Source organism: Penicillium odoratum (genome assembly GCF_028828045.1).
Source record: "Penicillium odoratum strain IBT 22623 chromosome Unknown utg000008l_segment0_segment0, whole genome shotgun sequence".
NCBI classification, from domain to species: Eukaryota; Fungi; Ascomycota; class Eurotiomycetes; order Eurotiales; family Aspergillaceae; genus Penicillium; species Penicillium odoratum.
Window position 1 is genome coordinate 4,461,169 of NW_026643150.1, and position 18,809 is coordinate 4,479,977.

An 18,809-nucleotide genomic window follows, 5' to 3' on the forward strand; every position below is an offset into this window, starting at 1 on the left:
CAGATCTCCGCATTCAAATATTTTACAATGATCCATCAGACCAATCATAAAAAGGGTTGACTTCTACTGGTTCCCCCAATGAATCTATAAGTTATGTCGAATTAAGTCTTATCACTTTAGTATCTCTTCTATGGTTATATACTTCTACTCCAACGCTCTGGTATATCAGAACTGTGATAGTAGTAATGCATAGGTAGCCACAGCGGTAGCTACAGCGATATCTGACTCGAAACTTGAAAATTAATAGTTCCTCTGGGTTAGAGGGAGTCTAGCAACTCTCTGTAGATGAATTTATGGAATCACGATCGTCCTAGCCAAGTCTTACTGCATGAATATCAGTATTCAGCCAAGTTCCTTGAATGAAACCTTAGAGACGCCTAGTTTGTAACCTTGATTGAATTAATTTTTACTTAAGTGAAGAAGTAGGAAGAAGAACAAGAAGAATAAGAAGAAAAGCGGATCACATTTGTCCCCCACATACTAAGCCCGATCGGGTAATTAATGCGGGAAGCTCGAACTCCGGGTTTTCCTCCTAATCAACCTCCGTCTTACTGACTACTTCAATTCATTCATAGCCATGTCGGACACAGCGAACCAGGCAATGGCTGATGCCACCATTGATATCGACATGGATCTCGATCTGGGACTGGAGCCTGAACCGGAACCTGAACCCGAGCTCATCCAAACTGTCAGTGCTTCCGAATGCCTTGAGAAGCAATGCTGATGCATTCTGTCCCTGACTTCAGGAGACTACCATTCAGGACACTATCATCGAACCGCCTACGGATGAAGCAGTATATGAAAAAGTTCACGTGCGCGGCGTGGACGAATTATCCACCGAGGACATCAAGAAATTCGCGACCAGCCACTTCGAGCACGAGGCACCTACACGCGTTGAATGGATCGATGACACCTCGGCTAACCTCATATACTCTTCCACCGATGTGGGCCTTCAAGCCCTCTTGGCCCTGACTCAGGTCAACGACGCAGAAGATGCCTCCGCCCTACCACCCCTTCGTCTTCGGTCAGCCAAACCCATCGCAAGTCACCCGGACTCTGTCTTGCAAGTAAGATCCGCCGTCAAGTCAGACCGCAAGCAGGCACGTTCGTACGAAAAGAGTCGCTTTTACCTTATGCACCCCGAACACGACCCCCGCGAACGTCTGCGCGAGGAGCTTGCGGAGAGAAGACAAAATGACGGCGATTACAGGCGCAATCGATTTGACGATCGGGAATTACGTCGACGAAGGGATCGCGACGGCGATGAAAATTTCAGCGCCAACATGTACGATGATCAACCTGAGAGCCACTCGGGGCCAGGGCGTGGCCGTCCCGACCGAAGACAGCGAGGACCGCGAGAACTGTTCCCAACAGACGACCGAGCATCTGGACGACTCCGCAATCGCAGTGCCTCCCCTGGCAGAGATACTCTTGAGGAAGGAAGCCATGTCGATCGAAACCCCGACACTCGTAGAAGGTTCCGTGAACGATCGCCCCAACTTGCTCAAAACAAAGGCAAGGAGCTTTTCCCATCCGAATCTGGCACCCGTGAACTGTTTCCCAACAAGCCTGCATCGAGTTATATCAAAAAGGAACTCTTCCCCAGCAAAGCGAGTGGTCACCGTCGATCTGATGCGTTCGATGCTGCAGACGAGACTCCGGATCTTCTGGGACGGAGAATCACCGCCCCCCTTGGCCATGCTGGTCCCGACCACCGGATCCGCGGAATAGCGAACGAGGATCAAGGCTTTGCGATTCGAGGCAGCGCCGGCATCTCGATCAAAGGACGAGGCGCATCAGTTCGTGAACTGTTTCCATCCAAGTACGACAGTCAGGTGGGACAATCAGCCAATGCAGGGAAAGAGCTTTTCTCTGATACTCTGGAGGGACGTGGAGGACGTCGGCGGAGAGCAGAGGACATGATGAATTAAAGGCATGTCGCAAAACAAAACCTGGGCTGGGCGTTTTGCTGGGCGTTTTCGATTTGAAAGCATACTTTATGTGGCGTTACTGGTTATCTGAATTGACAGTTTTCATCGAGTTGCATATACCATCCTATCCCATATGCTATCCTATCCTCGAATCTTTCATAGCACGTAGATCAGCAATGTCAGATACAATAGAGATGCCGAGGTCCATATAATAAAAATCTCATTCGCCATTAAAATCCCCAACGACCCACACTAATAGAAGTCATTGGTTTCCCAACAGAACAAGGAGAAGAAAAGGAAATAAACCTTGGAAATTAAGAATAATTGAAGAAGAACGGAATGTTCGGCTTCGGATGAATTACCTGATCGGGTGTTTTCCCTTGCATCCTCTGATTGAAACTTTTCATGAGAAACCAAGAGGCACAAAAAGTCGCCAATCTTAATTTTTTTTCCCTGGGGAAAACTTACGTCTGCCACGTTCAGATCCGATCACCTCCACATTTCAATATAACACAATGGTTCCAAAGCCAGTGCCATTCCCCGGCTTCACTCCGATATCAGATCGGGTGTATCTTCGCAATGGCCCTGAAAATGCCAAACCAGCCCCGGCTGATCACCCAACAACCATCATCCTCTTCGGCTGGGGTGACGGAATGCCTAAGCATGTTACCAAATACAGCGACGGATTCCATGAATTGTATCCCTCTTCCAGAATACTGGTCATCCTATCAGGTACCTTCCAAGCCTCAAATCAGCCCCTGGATGCCAGGGTCGAAGCCATGATGCCCCTTATCGATACCGTCTTCCCAACTCCCACTGGCGACGGACTCGAGCAAGAGCGCGTCTTGTTACACGCCATGTCAAACACAGGCGGCATCTTCCTGGCCGCTGCCTTTGTCGCGTACCAGGAACGACATGGCAAGGATAAGAAACTCCCGCATCAGCTTCTGGTCTGTGATTCCACCCCTGGGAGTCTGGACTTTGCCTCTCAGGTTGGCCGCTGGTCTCGAGCGATGGCCGTGGGGACGTCAAAATATTTCCCCTGGCCGTTTATCATCACTCAGGGTCTCTGGTATGCCTTCCTGTGGTGCAATTGGGCCTGGGAGCGTCTGCGTGGTTCGGAGCCGTCTGGTGTCTGGGCTACGCGGATTTGTATGGATCATGATATTTGTCCGGTCGAGCCTACTAGGCTTTATCTTTACTCTAAGGAGGATGAGATTATTGGATGGAAGGACTTGGAGGAGAATGTTGCGAATGTCAAGGCTGGTGGCTTCCCGGTTGAACTGGAGATGTTTGAGGGCTCGCCGCATGTTGGGCATATGAGAATGCATCCGGAGCAATATTGGAATAGAATTGCTGATTGCTGGAAGGCTACTCATGGGTAAATAATGTGTATAGATTATATGTATAGATAGATTTGTATATAATTTTGCTATTCAACGTTTCTAAGCTAAATACATAATTGAGTGGCTTTGTTGGTTACTGTATTTCCCATGTCCCTGATTTCCCCTTTTCCAAGGCTCTCAAGGATCTTCCAACCTAAAATAATTCAAACAAGACGAAGAAAATATATTAACTGTAATCAAGTTTGCTGGATTGTAACGTGCTATCGCTTCGTAATCTGTGGCATTGGAAGATTCATCTGTGCCCCACTTCCCTTTGTCATCTGTCAACATCCATGGCCTCCTCCACATCCATAGACGCGCTAGCAAGCGCCATAGTCGCACGGTTCCTGCGGACCTATGACTATACAGAGACCCTGGAGGCCTTCGTCCGTGAGGCAGGTCTTCCACCCGACGTAGGGCAAGCTTCAGGTGACGACACCCACAACTTGACCATTCAGCGCTTGCTGGAAGAGAAGATCACCTTTGACCATACCGTTAACTTCGAGCGATATGGGAAAGATGATAAAGATAATGAGGGGTGGAGTATTCCTGGTAAGTTGAGCTGTCCTGTGCTGCGATAGTCACTAATATTCGTCAGCACCGTCAAAACCAACAGTGGTTCAGACATCAACTTCATCAAATATTCTCTCTGCGTCTGTAGAGCCCTGGAAGAAATTAGGCCATGATGAAGCCGCACCTCATTCGGTGCAGCCGTTGATTCTTGCTACTAGCGCTGATAGAAAAGCGCACTTGTTCGAGACGGCACCGGCTCATGCTTCTCTTGCCTCGCTACCTGTGACTGATTCCCCGGTTCTTTCATATGTATCAATTCTGGACGGTCAATACATTCTAATGGCCAACATGGCTGGCAACCTGCTGCTTCAGCAAGGGTCTCGCGTCCTAGACAAAAGAAAGGACCACGCCAAATACGTGGTCAAGGTGGTCGTCCATGAGGACCAAAGCTTCTCCGGCTCACGAAGATACTGGATTGCCACCGCTGGCTGGGATGCGACTGTCTACTTGTACCGAATGGACATCCCGGAGGACTCTCAGCCCATCATCGGAGAGCCAGTGGCACATATCAAACTAACCACGAACCCCGAGTCGCTGCTTTTCGTCCCGAACATTGATTCTGGCGAGCTACTACTCCTCGTCTCGCGCCGAGACTCGACCTATATCTACTACTACGAAGTCGCCTCGTCCAACTCGGAGTCCCGCCTCCTTGGTAAACAGAATCTAGCTCCTCACTCCAATGCCTGGGTTGCATTCTCTCCAGCTTACATGGCGCTCAGTCCACATGACCCTGGCTTACTAGCCGTTGCAACTTCGACGCTACCGCATCTGAAAGTGATGATTGTGCGCCTTTTGTTTCCGTCTACCGAGTCTCTTGGTGATTCGGCATCTGCAGATCCAGTGACGCAGGCTTCGCAGGCTATGGCTTCTTTGGCGCTTCAAAACCGCGAGGACGCCGCTATCTTGCTTCAGGCGAATACCTTTGCGCCGCAGACGGCGTACTCGACTCCACAGGTTGTGTGGAGACCCGATGGGTCGGGAATTTGGGTCAATGGGGACGATGGTTTGGTGCGGGGAATTGAGACGAAGACGGGGAAGGTGGTGGCTACATTGAACAATGGCCATGAGCTGGGCTCTAAGGTGCGGACTATCTGGGCTGGATATGTTGATATACCCGGCAAGGATGATTGTTTCACTCAGCAAGAATGGGTGATTAGTGGTGGATTTGATAAGAAGCTGATTGTTTGGAAAGTTTGATATTTGGATTCTATATAGAATGAGTCGAAACCTAGATATGGATGGTTCAAAAACCCAAATTGACTGTACTACTGCAATACTACAGATTACGAAGTTTGTAGCCGTCCATCCATGCACCCTTTCGACCACTGAGAAGTTCGAAAGGGTGATATTGAAGAATAGGGGCTTGTGGGGTTTTGTCTTGGCACGTTGAAAAAATCCTTCAGCAGTCGCGCATAGAAGAGCACGTTGCTGTACACACATATGCCGGAAATGAAAATCGAGATGACTCGAGGAAAGGAAGCCAGCCAGAAGCTGATGTACGAAACAGCAGCGGTCGACCAGAAAAAGCACGGGATGGAAGAGGAATTGCTGTCCCACTGTGGGATTGGCACCGCTGCATGGATATCGAATTTAAGCCTGTTGATTTCTGTTTATCAAACAACCCCGGACGTGCTAGCGCGCAAGGAACAAGCAGAAACCAGGCCTATCCGACACAGCGAATATTCTTTGATCATCGCACGTTATTGTAATCCCCGGGTCCTTGCGCGCACTGGTTTCCTCTCCAGTTTTTCAATTTTTTCCCATTCCGACGAACATTTAAGCGTTCTCACGCTTTCCCTCCTTGCGCTCTTTCTGTAGGGTTGTTAGTATTGTACTTTGGCTGGCCGTGGCGAGTTCAACGTACCAGGGCCTTGGCGGTACCGTGCAGGGCGTGACGGTGGTTGCGGCGGAACTTAGCGTCAACACCACGGAGGGAGGGGTAACGGTTGGTCTTGGGCTTCTTGATACTGTATGGAAGGTGGGATGTCAGTCGGTCGGTTCTCTGAAATATGTGGTATGGCGCAGAGTAGAGGACTCCAAGACGGTTCGGCTGGCTGAACGGCCAAGATATTCAGATCGTCTCAACTTGTCCGTTCAAGTCCAACCGATCGGCCTCGAATTCCCCCCTCCTCAGTCGTAAAACATTTGTCGATTCGCAACAGAATATTTCGAGTGGAATGTTCAATATCGGTGATTCAGGGGGGTACGCACCCGTTACGGTGAGCCTTCTGGCTGCGGTGGTGCTGGGACGCGTTCTTGGACTCTGTGGATCGCAGGCTAGGTCAGCGATCGGCATTTCTCAAAACAATATGGATGGCGTTGACCAGGCGATAAGGTTGGGTGTCACATACTGGCCATCTTGACGAATGTAGTCGCTGATTGACGTGGACGGGATAAGGAGAGTAGAGGAGAGCACTGGAGTTGGACCCAAATGAGACTCGGCTAGGGCTTGCTTCTGTGTGGGATCTCGCTTACCGCCATAGTGCACGGACCTTTTATACTAGCTATACTCCGTACTCTACGTCAGTTCAATCCACATGATAAGCTTAATGAATTCGGGGTAATTATCCATGAAGGTATTCTATTCTGCTTGACTGATGTTTCCATCCACATCTTTACCTCCTTGGACTCCGGATTGAGGGTCCTTTGCAGTATAGTGAAAACGGGCAAACCCATTACTCACGTGATAATTACATAAGCAATACAGACACGTGACCCTGAAGTATGGATCTTCGCGGTCAAGTGAAGATGCTCCATATATGCATCATCTCATGGCCGGATATCCTTTAAGTGCATAGGATGAGACTTCTACTACTGACAATCAACTTGGTCGCCACAATATCCAGCCATTGGCTGACTGAGAAAAACCCGACAGCGAGCGGTCCGATATCGCATCATAGCATGGGCAACTTTGGATTATGGGAGAAACAAAAAGACATTTAAGACCAATTTCAATCGCTTTTAACAATTCATTTACCTGGTATCCTAATATCTAACATTACTATGCAATATCAATAGACGCTAGACTTGACTGGCATGCCGGGTGGGCTCACCACGTGACCCGCACTAGGGAACAACCGGCGTTCCGACTTCGACCTTTGCACGGCAACTTCAAGAGGGATCACTCCAGCCTTTGCATCCTCCCACCCCATTGCGACCATGAACTCCTTCCGCTTTGCTCGTTCCGCTCTGCGGGCTCGCCCCTCCGCGTTCAGCGCTCCTATCCAGCGCCGTGGATACGCCGAGGCTGTCGCCGACAAGATCAAGCTGTCCCTGACTCTCCCTCACAAGGTATGTGAACCCGACTCCGGCCAAACCTCCCTAGCTTTATAGGCCCCGGACTGACATCCTTTCCTTTTGATAGACTATCTACCGCTCCACTGGCGTGTGCGTTGCTTCTCCTCTTGCGCTCCTATTCTCCGCGCCCTGAATACTGACGAACCTTCGACTACAGGACCCAGGTCAACATCCCCGCCGCCTCCGGTGAGATGGGTGTCCTCGCCAACCACGTTCCCGCTATCGAGCAGCTTAAGCCTGGTGTTGTTGAGATTGTTGAGGAGGGTGGTGCCACCAAGCAGTACTTCCGTATGTCCGACCCTTGCTCCCGAGAGCCATATCGAAAAGCGCCTTCGACAAATACAAAAACATCGACTAACACCTTTTTTCTTTACAACAGTGTCCGGTGGTTTCGCCGTTGTCCAGCCCGACTCTCAGTTGAGCATCAACGCCGTCGAGGGTTTCGCTCTGGAGGACTTCAGCGCCGAGGTAGGTCGCGTTGGTTTTTCCGCGACAGCGCGTGATGTACTAATCCGATACTCCAACTTTAGGCCATCCGTGCCCAGATTGCTGAGGCCCAGAAGATCGCTAACGGCAGCGGCAGCGAGGTCGACATTGCTGAGGCCAAGATTGAGCTTGAGGTATGCATCTCTTAACTTGATTAATTGTGAACGTCAACTAACCATTGATTGAAACAGGTTCTCGAGACCCTGCAGGCCCATGTCAAATAGATGTACATATCCACTCGCGCACCATTTTGAACCTGTAGAATTATAGGAATTATTCCTTTTGTCGATTGACACTTCAAATTTGTGCTCCTTCCTTTTTCACTTCTTTCGGTAGACGTTGGTTGTGTCTCCCCCTTTGGGCAGTTTCTTGTTCTGACACTTAAACCTCACTTGCCCGCAACTTTGAACCTTCAACTATGCGCTCAATGAGATCACCCTTGGGCAACGCCGACCCTCGTGTTGCGATGATTGAGCCTCCGATAGATACCTTACTTTCTCCTTCCTTTGCTTCGGTCCTTGCTTTTGATGAGCCGGATGAACCTAGATGCCAGGACCTCATAGCACTCGACGAAGACCTGTGTCAGCACAATATGGGTTGGCAAGATCAACCTGGACTCAATAGCTCCCGTGAATCGTCACTCAAACGGGGCAGTGTCAAGCGCCCTCAATACCCTCGACTTGAGTTGGATGTTGCCAAGGACAGGTACCATGCTCTCGATGGGCCTGCAGAACCATCGATCCCATGCAACACCCCCGACTCGGCAAATGGAAGCCCCAATGAATGGCGTCGCGGGCTCAAAGCTGACAATCTACGTATCCGCTCAGCCCCACAGGCACCTGTATTGACGCTCGATTGGCTTGAAGATAGGAAATTGATCTACCAACCAAGTGAGGGGAAGGGAAAAAACCGAGCACAGAAGCATTGTCTCTCCGTCTCAGCTGAACCACGCTCTACTTCACCAACCACTACGGGGAATTTTGACTGCCTGACAGTGAGTTTCTCTCCCATCAAAGGCCTTGACGAAATCACCGCTTCGAGGTGTGTTCGATTCTCTCCACCTGAGGCTGCAAGACATCGGTCCCCTCGCCCAGGCTCACGCCCTCTCCCTTCTGTGGAACGAAAGCAAGACTACATCTCCCTTTACCGGCAGCAAAAGCAACATGAAAAATGGAAAAAAGCCACCCGTGTTTTGGCTCGACCTGTCTCTCCCCGTCGCAGCCCTGTCAAAGTGCAAGTATCGACAAGCTTGAACCAACAACCGGAAATTCCCTTTCCATCCCTTTCAAAGATGCTGTTCCGCCAGGATGATCTTGCAACTCCCACCCAGGGCACAAATGGGTCACAATTTCCAGATGCAAGTCCTGTTCTGGCAGACGTCCACTATGAGAAAGAAGCTTCGCCACGGGAAAAAGTGCATGATCTTGTCGCTCTGAACTTCGGCCTGTATCGACCTCGAAATCCGGAACATCTTCCCCGCGATTCAAAATGGGCGTTTGTGCGAGTTCGAATGAGCCCAACGTTTATTCCAGCCAGCGGATTGCTCGAGGAGACACAGGAGATGAAGCAAATAATATGCCGCCTACCCGCCGAGGACCTGCTTCTACATTTCATTATCGTTCTTCCCTATTTTTTCATGCGCATTCCTCTCACTGCACTCGCCAAGGCTGGTCGACTGGCAAACTCTCAAGCGGGTCTTACTATCCTCGATATATTCCGAATTGTCTGGTCTTTTACTGCCGCGTTCATCCAATTTACAGTACAACATCTTTGGAACCTGACACCTGGCCATCACGCGAAAGTCAAGACCAAGTACCGAGACAAAGCCCGCCGTCATTAATACAATCCCGGTGATGTTGCCCCTCGGTTGAAAGTCGACGTGTGCATCGGGCCACAGATCACCAAACTATTTTCTTTTATGTCTATTAGTATCTTGATACCCATTGTTAGCCTGCCTGCCCGCTTCCCATTTCGGTATTCTAAGGCTCGAAGCATTTTACCTCGGCCATTGTTTTGACTTATGATCAATCTTGTATCTGCATGACGGTGAAATCCTTGTATGACTTAATGTCTTTTGTTGATAACAGACTCATGGAAGTTTATGACGTTTCTATATGAGATACAACGTTCTATATCTTTGTTATTACACAATAGCCCACTAACTATAGAGGTGATCCCTGGCTTCCCTATGGCCACGGTACTACCTAATAAAGTGCCTCCTTAGGGTATCTACTTAAGGTCCTGCTTGAGCACCTACTAAGACAGAGTACTGGTCTCTCACAAGTGCCTCACATATCAGGCTACAACTAAATTTAATCCCTATTGGGTTAGATCATAACCAGACCCTGCCTCAACCCCTGAACGAATAAAAGAAGGCTTGTCTATGAGAAACAATGAAATAAAACGATTCAATATTGGTGCACAAGGGTTTCCAAGTTTGATACATGAAGGTCCCACTGGAGCCTTGATAACAGTGCTGGGAATTTGCAGGCTTTCTTCGTGAATACTGGAAAGTGCAGGTAGTTGAATTGCTCTTTAAGTGAGGTACTTAAAAAGCTGGAAACACAAATTTGATTGCATGGAGACTTTGAATTTTATGCAGCAAATGAGACTGAATTGTTAAATACAAATGGGAATCAGGGCATCAGGGAATCAGAGGAAAATAACTAAGCCAGATACGACTTGAACGAAACACAACCGACAGATAATCAAACCCAGAACTCGCTTGCCCTGGAAAGGAATGAAACAAAGACAAAGAGATAACCTACCTATTTAGTTCAATCCATGACCTTGATTCGTGCGTAAAATAAGAAAACATCAGACATGAGACATGAGACATATCAACACGGGCTCCAAATAAGACGTTTTGTACAGGTCGTGTAGATCCATGAGGAACAAAAAAAGAAACAAGAATTAGCGACGTTATTACTCAAACTCCACTCCATGTTGCTGCTGCTTTTCTCGTGTTCGGGCTCGCTCTGCACGTCGGCGTCGGCGATTATTGGCATATGACCCGCTGGCTTCGGTACCAGTCCATGTACCAGGGGAGGTTACACTGCCATAGGCCAGTCCAGAAGGTGCTGGGCCTGGGATAGGAGGTGGAGGTGGCATTTGGCTAACTTGAGATGGGGGAGGGAACGAGGATGCTGGCATACTGCCCGATGGTGCTAGGGATACAGGGCCCGCAGCAGCCATTTGCAGCCGTGTTTGCTCCTCTTGTCGTCGCTCCAGTTCTTCGACGCGGCGCCAGCGATCTTGGCTCCGCTCATCACCAGAGAGGGAACTGGCGCTGCCTGCACGACGTCTTGAGTTTCGTCGCTCTCGGCGTCTCGCTTCGCGGCTTGCGGCAGCTTCTTCTTCTGTAAGGCGACGGAGGGTGACATGGCGGCCATCGTTGTGCATTTTGACTTTCACGGAGACTGGTGGAGACTCGACATGGTCATCACGACGTCTATTTCGGCTTTGGCTGCGGCTGTTGCTCCGGCTATGACGATGACGGCTTGCGGCAGCGGCGGCGCCGGCCGCTCCTGCTGAAAATCCAGCTGCGAGCTCGGTTCCGTCATTAGAGGGTGGTAGCTCCGACCTCGAGTCACCGGAGAGTTCATGATGAATTGGAGGCCTGGGAGGGGGTAAATCTGAGGGAGCAGGGTCGTTTATAGCCCCAGATGCGATGGGCTCGGCTGTAAGGAGAGACCCGTGGGACGGCTGTCGAGGAGGTCGGGGAGTCAGTTCGGTTGGTGTGAGGTCACTCTCGGTGTATGAGCTTGGACGGCGTCGTGACGGGTAAGGGCCGGGCCCTGGGGGATTATTCGGTCGTCGTTTGCTGTTGACTCGCTGGATTCGCTCATCCTCATCCTCTTGGCGACGGATGTCGTCTAGTCGTCTCTTTTCTTCGTCATCCTTGTTGCGACGACCGCCAAAAAACTTCTTCAGCCCAGCGAAAGCGCCTGCACCAAGCAGAGCATCTCGGATACCGTGAGATGGGCGTCTTTCAGTCTCGGTAAGATAGGTACTGTTGTAATAGTACGAAGAGCCAGGGCTTTGTGGTCTGCTGGGTGGTCGGCTTGGGGGACGGTTGAGGGGTGTTCGGTGACTAGGCTCCGGTCTACCATCTTCTAGTCGACTGAGGGACTCTTCAGAGAAGCTGTCAGTGCGCGAATGGGCTGGGCTATATCGTCCTGACTCGGCATCATCTCTGCGATCCTTTCGACGGTCCCACCATTTTTTCGCAAGCAGACCAGCACCAGCCAATGCCCCAATTTCCAGAAGCTTTTTACCCCAGCCACCACTTTCTTTCCTGGTAACGTCGGAATATTTCTCATCCGAATAAGATGTGCGCGATTCTTCATATGCGTGGCTTGTCTGGCGGTTTGGACGGCGTTTGAACATCGACGCCAGCGCTGCAGCCATTCCGCCGGCAGCAAGAGCTTCTCCCATGCCACCATGGTGTTGCTCTTCGACAACAGATGGCCCTGTGTATTGACTGTGACTTAAGCGACTGCCACCGTGTTCACTTGGAACATGATATCCTTCATCGTCATACAAGTAGGACAGGATGAAAAACACTAGCAGGTATGCGAAAGCAGCTAGTGCGAACAAAATGAACAAGACCTTGGGGGAGCCATACAATGTCAGACCCAAAGGAATCTGCACAATTCCTAAAATGGCGAGCGCTCGACCGAGCCATCGGTGTAGCTGCAATCTCAAGTCAGTATTTTAACATCGAAGTGTTTAGATTATACATACCACCAGCTTTAATGGAACGCGATGTCGCATCTTGTTTCTTTCCACCTTGTGTACGAACCAGCCCCATAGTGCTTGGAAAATGACCATGACATAGATTGCCAGACCAATTCCATGGTGCGGGTTGGTCAAACTTCTCTCTGGACCAACGGCAAACCAACCCAACACGAAAACAACCGTCGTCAAGAGCAATGTCAAAACCTGGAACCAAGCGTGAAGTTTAAATGCCCAATACGGATTCCATCGGGAGTAGTATCGGATGATGAGGGATGCCATTGGAACGAGGCCTAAGAAAACGATGGCCGCAATCACACCATGCGCGATAATCATCGAGTGGTATCCGCTCATGTTTTTAAATCGATTCCCCATGCCTACCCACGTCATTGTCAGTCTGGCTTATAATGGCTTCCTTCGCATGTTGGACGTACCATTGTATCGCATCGTCTCGAAATTTACACCCATAAGATTGGGCAGCAAGAATGTGTCGCGTTCAGTGTCCCATGTCCCATCTCCTACATGCAGCGTATTCGAAGAATACGTGCTACTCCCCGGGGCTGTGAGCCCGGAGACCGTCATCTTGTTTCCCGCGTGTATCTCTGTGGAATGTCGGGGTTTATTGAAGGAGATCTATTGAGATCCCCCGTTCCGAGGAATGCACCATGCGACGGGGTCGGCGACTCGGGGAATGCGGGGTGACAGGCTTCCCGGCAATGTATAGAGCCAAAACAAGTATCTCCAAGATGGTGTTGGGTTTTAGAGGGTTCAAGGTCGTAGCGGTGAGCGTTAAGTCGTTCGGTGTCGTAGTCTTTAAAGCGAAGGAAGGGGATTAGTTGCGCAAAGTTCCAAGAAAATACAATCAAGTTCCAGCCTGGAGAGATTGTAAAATCCGCCGCAACGATAACAGTAATTGGAGAGAGCGACAGAAAGGAGTCGTACAGGGCCAGACAACAAGCGGGCTGCGACGACTAATCCATGTCAACTTTCTTCCTAATTGGGTTTAGTGTGACAACTCATAACCGGGACAACCATTAAAGTCACGGGGTTGATCGCCCTTATCTATAATATCACATGACCTTATCGGTGACATGATCTCCAGCCCTGATGATGCCTTGGTCCTCCCACATCCCCTCTTTTACTCCTATGTTAGTATGTTAGCCAGAGCTAATCGAGAAATTTGAAGAATTGAACGGTCAGGATATTAGCTGAATCATTCCTGATGGTTTCATCTCAGCTGGGGATCTTTGTTCGGGCTCTGTCCCGGTAAGTACCTCAAAAGGCAGAATACTGGAATAGAAACTGATTAGGTGCAGGCTTTTGGGCTGGATCTAGTATGTTACATCTATCATTCAGGCTGTGTTAGGGCTGACATGTGGTAGTATGGCCTGCTGGTCAGCTTCATTCTATCCCCAGCCCATCTCTAATGTTCGACGGGGCACGACGTCAGGAACATCGATCGATTTCCCAACAATCAACTGTTTAGGATTCCTGTGTTACACCATATATAATGGTGCTTTTCTGTACTCACCTGTGATTCGCTCGCAGTATGCGGCTCGGCACCCTCTCTCGGAGGAGCCGACGGTCCGCTTTAACGATTTAGCGTTCGCGGTTCACGCGGTGATCCTCAGCGTCATTGTCTATTCGCAATTCTGGCCAATGATCTGGGGCCTACAGGTCCCCCGGTTTGAAAGGATCAGCAAGCCCATTGCGATCCTATTTTGGGGATCTGTCTCGGCCCCACTGTTCGTGATTTGGATCGTTCTGTCGAAAAGCCCGGACGGGGGCTATGATCCTTCGACCTGGGCGTGGATCGATGTGGTGAGTCAATAAGGCATCCCGTGGCATCCTGTGGCTATCTAACGCAGGAACCGTCTTATTTGTCAGATCTATGCATTTTCATACATCAAGCTTGTCATTACGATTTTCAAGTATGTGCCTCAGGCGTGGTTGAACTATAGGCGCCAATCGACCTTGGGATGGAATATCAACCAGATTTTGTTGGATTTGGCGGGTGGTGTGTTGTCGCTACTACAGCTGCTCATGGACTCGAGTCTCCAGAATGACTGGAGTGGCATTACTGGGAACCCGGTTAAGCTTTTCCTAGGGAACATTACGATTGTTTCCGATCTGATCTTCATAACTCAGCACTATATCCTTTATCAGGGGGCGGAGTCTAAGCCCAGTCCACATTCGGACCCCAACTTGAATTCGCCTTTGCTGGCAGAGTCTACTGAAAACAGATGATGTGCGTACTGTACCTGTACAGATCATATGCAGTTATAAAACCGCGGGGCGGAATTAAAGACATGGAGAAACTATTTTTGCCGGTAAAAAACAAGTCTGATAGCCTCTCGGCAGTTCTTTTTCCGTGCGTTGAGACATTGGGGGCCGCGAACCTTCCCGTCTTCATCCACGGATGCCTCTCATGGATTCGGGAATGGCTTAGCAATACACTTTTTAATTTTGGAATTGACAGGAATTCAAAAGTCCTGGAAAGGGGATACGTGTCAGCCCTATCAACTTGGGCAGCTCGCAAAAAGTTAAAGAATAGAGAATGAGGAAGAATTATTCAGTGTACTCCCACTTACATCTGCATCTAAATTGAACGCGTGGCCAAATATCCACGAGTCATTTCCCGAATTCCCCACTCATAATGCAATGCAGCCACATTTTGCGGCTCGTAGACACCGCTTTTCGCGTTTGGGGAACCTTACCCCACTCAGTCCAGGAGTGGCCTATGAGTGGTCAAAATGTTTACTAAAGCTCCAAGTTTTTGCGAGCAAACCAATCATTTTAGCTTAATGAAGATGAGGTAGATCCACACCGGGATCTAACCGTCGGTGTCGGGTGGAAACCCCTCAGCTGACCCCCCTCCCATCCGATATTCTTATCCCATCGCTCCAATCCTTGTTAGTTCCAGGGATATCCGTAATATAGTCGTCATAAATCCTCGACACCTGAGCCGGAATATGCCACCATTACGGGTTTGGTCTAAAACTCGATACTACCTTCATGGTGCCGTTGCGTCGAGGCGCCCAAAAAGGAAATACATTTACTTTTTGTCTCATTTTGTCTGTCTATTTATATTCATATTTATATTTATATTCTTATTCATATTTATATTATATTATAAATTCTAGCAAGAGCATATGTAGTCAAAAGTACTAGTTTTGCGAACCAAGGTATATGATCCTGATACTATTCATACTAGATCTAGATCAGTGAACTGAAATTGAACCCTTGTACCAAGAATCTCAAATTAAGAATTATATAAAAATCAAATAATCTTACAAATGGCAAAACCCGCTACAGTGGGAACAAACGTTCTGAAAGTCCCAGCACAGCGGTACGACGTTCTGCTTTGAAAGGACCCCGCAGCATATAAGCCGCATATCTACAAAGGGTTTAACTCCGCGCCGCATTCCCATTCAAGTACTTCCGGCAGCCTATCATCTTCCAAATATCACTTATTTCTTGGCTACTTTCAGCCCCAGACAGTACCTACTGCTGAATTCGATAGCCGACTTGCTCAGCCCTACTCGACCCGACCAATGGGGTATCTTCCAAACCAGATTCTTCTAGCACGTATTTACCCTCTTACGTCGATCACCTTGGCTTTCCGAGTGCATATGTGCCATGTTCCGGGCCCCGAGGCCTGGCTCTGAATCAATATGATTCATGTTTGTGGGAGTACCGTGGGGCGGGCCAAGTCGATCTAATTGCTCAAATCCCTCCCCTTTCTCCTGAAACTTGTCAACTGCATGGTTGTCCCTTCCGTCATTCTTGATGCAGATCTCAGTAATTTTTGTTTTCTATTTTACGGGGCACGCCTGGACCAAGCACTGCCTCGAACATTCTTTCTTATATACAGCCCAGGCCACTAGATTTGTGGGCCTTCCTTTTCACTGGAAGGAAAGCAATAAAAGCTTATAGATCTGGCTTGGATCGGACCGCCACGCGATTATCCAGATACTCACGGCTCAGCTGCAACTGTCTCGGATTCGGACTTAACGGACAACATTGTCGACTTATGTTTGCTATGTGTATCAATCATTCCCCTTCAACTACTTTAGACTTCGATCAGGAGGTTGGCATCTTGTCATCACTTTCAGAGTCCATTATTTTCAATCAACGTGCAAACTTATTGCCTGGCATGTCCAAGCGTAACCGCACTGTTCCTTCTCACCGGTTGAGAGCCCCCAGCAACCCGTGTGCTCTGCCTCCATTTCTGGTAGGCCTAACTGAGACCCCTGTCAGCTCATCGTCACCCGGGCTTTCGTCTACCCTGCAGCCTTCTTTGGGTTATGAGCCTATCCACCCTAGCTCCATGGGGGCGTTGTTGGCGCCCGAAGCCTATTTATCAGACCAACGGGCCTCACCCGTCAGCGACGCCATGGATTCTATTTACACTTGGTCCAGTGCGTCTGAAGCAGAGATGCTTCGACCACCGGCTTCAGTAGACCCTGTCTACTTCGACTTCGACTCCCAACGGTCAATAGGTCAGCCCATCCCACCTATGGGCTTAACCCCTCAGGATATCAATCAGTGGTGCATCAATAGCCATTCAACAGGCTTCCAGACAACTTCCTACCCGGCCAACAGCTCATCTTACCTGCCAGCCGAGCCTGCAGAAATGTCCCAGCAAGACTACTCTCTCAACGAGACTATGACTACCTCTGCACATGCCCAATGGCTCATCCCAACCGACAACTACCTCTCCCCAGTCCCCGCTGTCTCGGTCTCAACTTTCGACACAAACTCAGTAATGAGTACCTCCCCGACCCCAACTACCATCTCCGACCTCGATATCCTCGTTCCAAACCTCTACAACTCGCCACCCAGCCCAAACGATCTAACCAGATACGGTATTCCAACCGGTGACGGAGCCTGGCGCTGCTCTTACCCAGGCTGCACGTCTCAGGCTTCGTTTCGACGGGGCTGTGATCTGCGTAAGCACTTCAACCGTCATCGAAAGCACCTCTTCTGTCGACACGAGGGATGTCCACAATCCAGACATGGTGGGTTCTCTAGTAAGAAAGATCGCGCACGGCATGAAGCGAAACACAACCCCGGTATTGTCTGTGAGTGGGAAGGATGCGGACGTGTGTTTAGTCGGGTTGATAATATGCGGGATCATCTACGGAGGATTCACCGTCGTGGGGCTAGTAGATGATTGACTACGTTGTTTGGTTTTTGTTTTGTTTTGTTTTTGTTTTGTTTTTGTTTTTCGCTTGATTCTCTCGGTGTACGTATACGCATGGGCTAGCGGGTATGGTGAACTTGGCGAACTGGATGGACTTGGAATGGTTAGAATATTGCTTGGAAGGGGATCAAAAGGCTAAGGAAAATGGAATGATGCTGGCATCGAGACACGGTGGAAGTATAACGGCTGGACTGTTACGTTCTCCTTATTACAGATTGAATCTCCAATCAATTTGTTCAAACTTTATTTGATTCATTCAAATGTTTCTCTATAATATTCCGCCAATTCCTGTGCTTGGACACGCTAATCTGGCACGCTGTGGACATGGTCCTGCTCCTGTCGAGTAGGGTATCAAATATGCACGCGTAGTGACATGCAGATTTAAAAGAGGTTACATCAACGCTCTTCCACTTCAAACGAAATTATCAAATCCTGCTGAGGCTCCAGTTCATTTCGTTACCTGTTTTGTGCCCTGACCCCGTATATTTCGATCCACAGCAGAATAGATAAATCCTACCTTACATTCCATTCGAGTCGGCTGAGTCGAGCAGAATGCGACCCAATCTGCCTTCTGTCAGTTTCCGATCATTTGAACTTGCAGGAGAGTGAAATAAGTCTTGGCAAGGAACATACTCGACCTAATATTGGCATTTATGACGTTATTCGTGATGACTATTGCCATGTACTTAGCTACTCTCATATAAAATCTGTGGAATCCGGAAGTTCTTCGTGAAGACCCGCCCACTCGAATGCTTCCCGAATAATGCCGTGGAATGTTGGAATGGAGGTAGCAGATCGGCGGAAGCATGTGGCTAGTTCATTCCCCCATTGAGAGGTACTTTTTCCTTAAACTTCGGGGTTCATCAACACGTTTAGTGTAGCCAGTTCGTTCGACCACGTTCTGGCAAACTCTGTTTGAAACGAGTTATTTGTCATGCTTGTATCGTACTACGTACGAGGATTGCCTTCTATTTGCAAATCCATAAATTCCGAAGTCCGCCGAGACAGCCTTAACCCTGTCTGTCTTAAAACTTAAGTACCGTGGAAGCCTTAGAAACTTCTCCCGCGTGGCTTGAGCACCCTAATGTATTATTCCCGATGACCATATTTGACAGTCTGTGCGTGAACCAAAGTTTATAGCCTTTAATCATGGTAGATAATCTAGGCAGGATATGAATTGTTTCAGAATCATTA

At 49.1% G+C, this 18,809-nt stretch overlaps 9 protein-coding genes across 9 annotated transcripts; 7 read left to right on the forward strand and 2 right to left on the reverse strand.

Moving 5' to 3' along the window:
* Nucleotides 1–577: 577 nt before the first annotated feature.
* N7520_011902 (NCBP3 domain-containing protein) lies at nt 578–1,931 on the forward strand (the record flags this gene model as incomplete). Its single annotated transcript, XM_057145835.1, has 2 exons — nt 578–688; nt 747–1,931. The coding sequence occupies 2 exons, from the start codon at nt 578–580 to the stop codon at nt 1,929–1,931; spliced, it is 1,296 nt and encodes a 431-aa protein (XP_056991589.1).
* Nucleotides 1,932–2,446: 515 nt separating this feature from the next.
* On the forward strand, nt 2,447–3,316 carry N7520_011903 (TMEM53 family protein; the record flags this gene model as incomplete). The annotated part of the gene is made up of 1 exon (XM_057145836.1): nt 2,447–3,316. One exon carries the CDS (start codon nt 2,447–2,449, stop codon nt 3,314–3,316), a length of 870 nt encoding a protein of 289 aa, XP_056991590.1.
* A 293-nt stretch (nt 3,317–3,609) lies between these two features.
* Nucleotides 3,610–5,086, forward strand: N7520_011904 (uncharacterized protein; the record flags this gene model as incomplete). The annotated part of the gene is made up of 2 exons (XM_057145837.1): nt 3,610–3,868; nt 3,915–5,086. 2 exons carry the CDS (start codon nt 3,610–3,612, stop codon nt 5,084–5,086), a joined length of 1,431 nt encoding a protein of 476 aa, XP_056991591.1.
* Nucleotides 5,087–5,649: 563 nt separating this feature from the next.
* Nucleotides 5,650–6,257, reverse strand: N7520_011905 (60S ribosomal protein eL29). Its single transcript, XM_057145838.1, has 4 exons — nt 6,241–6,257; nt 6,101–6,152; nt 5,754–5,856; nt 5,650–5,701 (listed from the first exon to the last, which is right to left on the reverse strand). Exons 1-4 carry the CDS (start codon nt 6,245–6,247, stop codon nt 5,666–5,668), a joined length of 198 nt encoding a protein of 65 aa, XP_056991592.1. The 5' UTR covers nt 6,248–6,257; the 3' UTR covers nt 5,650–5,665.
* A 764-nt stretch (nt 6,258–7,021) lies between these two features.
* N7520_011906 (F1F0 ATP synthase subunit delta) lies at nt 7,022–7,896 on the forward strand (the record flags this gene model as incomplete). Its single annotated transcript, XM_057145839.1, has 6 exons — nt 7,022–7,180; nt 7,254–7,276; nt 7,344–7,474; nt 7,566–7,654; nt 7,717–7,806; nt 7,864–7,896. The coding sequence occupies exons 1-6, from the start codon at nt 7,049–7,051 to the stop codon at nt 7,894–7,896; spliced, it is 498 nt and encodes a 165-aa protein (XP_056991593.1). The 5' UTR covers nt 7,022–7,048.
* A 194-nt stretch (nt 7,897–8,090) lies between these two features.
* N7520_011907 (uncharacterized protein) lies at nt 8,091–9,512 on the forward strand (the record flags this gene model as incomplete). The annotated part of the gene is made up of 1 exon (XM_057145840.1): nt 8,091–9,512. One exon carries the CDS (start codon nt 8,091–8,093, stop codon nt 9,510–9,512), a length of 1,422 nt encoding a protein of 473 aa, XP_056991594.1.
* A 1,085-nt stretch (nt 9,513–10,597) lies between these two features.
* N7520_011908 (uncharacterized protein) lies at nt 10,598–12,991 on the reverse strand (the record flags this gene model as incomplete). Its single annotated transcript, XM_057145841.1, has 3 exons — nt 10,598–12,367; nt 12,419–12,786; nt 12,844–12,991. The coding sequence occupies 3 exons, from the start codon at nt 12,989–12,991 to the stop codon at nt 10,598–10,600; spliced, it is 2,286 nt and encodes a 761-aa protein (XP_056991595.1).
* Nucleotides 12,992–13,631: 640 nt separating this feature from the next.
* On the forward strand, nt 13,632–14,656 carry N7520_011909 (putative L-cystine transporter; the record flags this gene model as incomplete). Its single annotated transcript, XM_057145842.1, has 4 exons — nt 13,632–13,675; nt 13,726–13,743; nt 13,792–14,230; nt 14,297–14,656. 4 exons carry the CDS (start codon nt 13,632–13,634, stop codon nt 14,654–14,656), a joined length of 861 nt encoding a protein of 286 aa, XP_056991596.1.
* A 1,909-nt stretch (nt 14,657–16,565) lies between these two features.
* On the forward strand, nt 16,566–17,585 carry N7520_011910 (putative C2H2 transcription factor; the record flags this gene model as incomplete). The annotated part of the gene is made up of 1 exon (XM_057145843.1): nt 16,566–17,585. The coding sequence occupies one exon, from the start codon at nt 16,566–16,568 to the stop codon at nt 17,583–17,585; it is 1,020 nt and encodes a 339-aa protein (XP_056991597.1).
* Nucleotides 17,586–18,809: the final 1,224 nt, after the last annotated feature.

What these genes read in the sequence shown, in the direction of transcription:
- N7520_011905 (XM_057145838.1), bottom strand. An exon ending in CAGAAGGCTCACCGTAACGG is followed by an intron (nt 5,857 to 6,100) that starts GTGCGTACCCCC and finishes CCTTCCATACAG; the next exon opens with TATCAAGAAGCCCAAGACCA. An exon ending in ACGGTACCGCCAAGGCCCTG is followed by an intron (nt 5,702 to 5,753) that starts GTACGTTGAACT and finishes ACAACCCTACAG; the next exon opens with AAAGAGCGCAAGGAGGGAAA.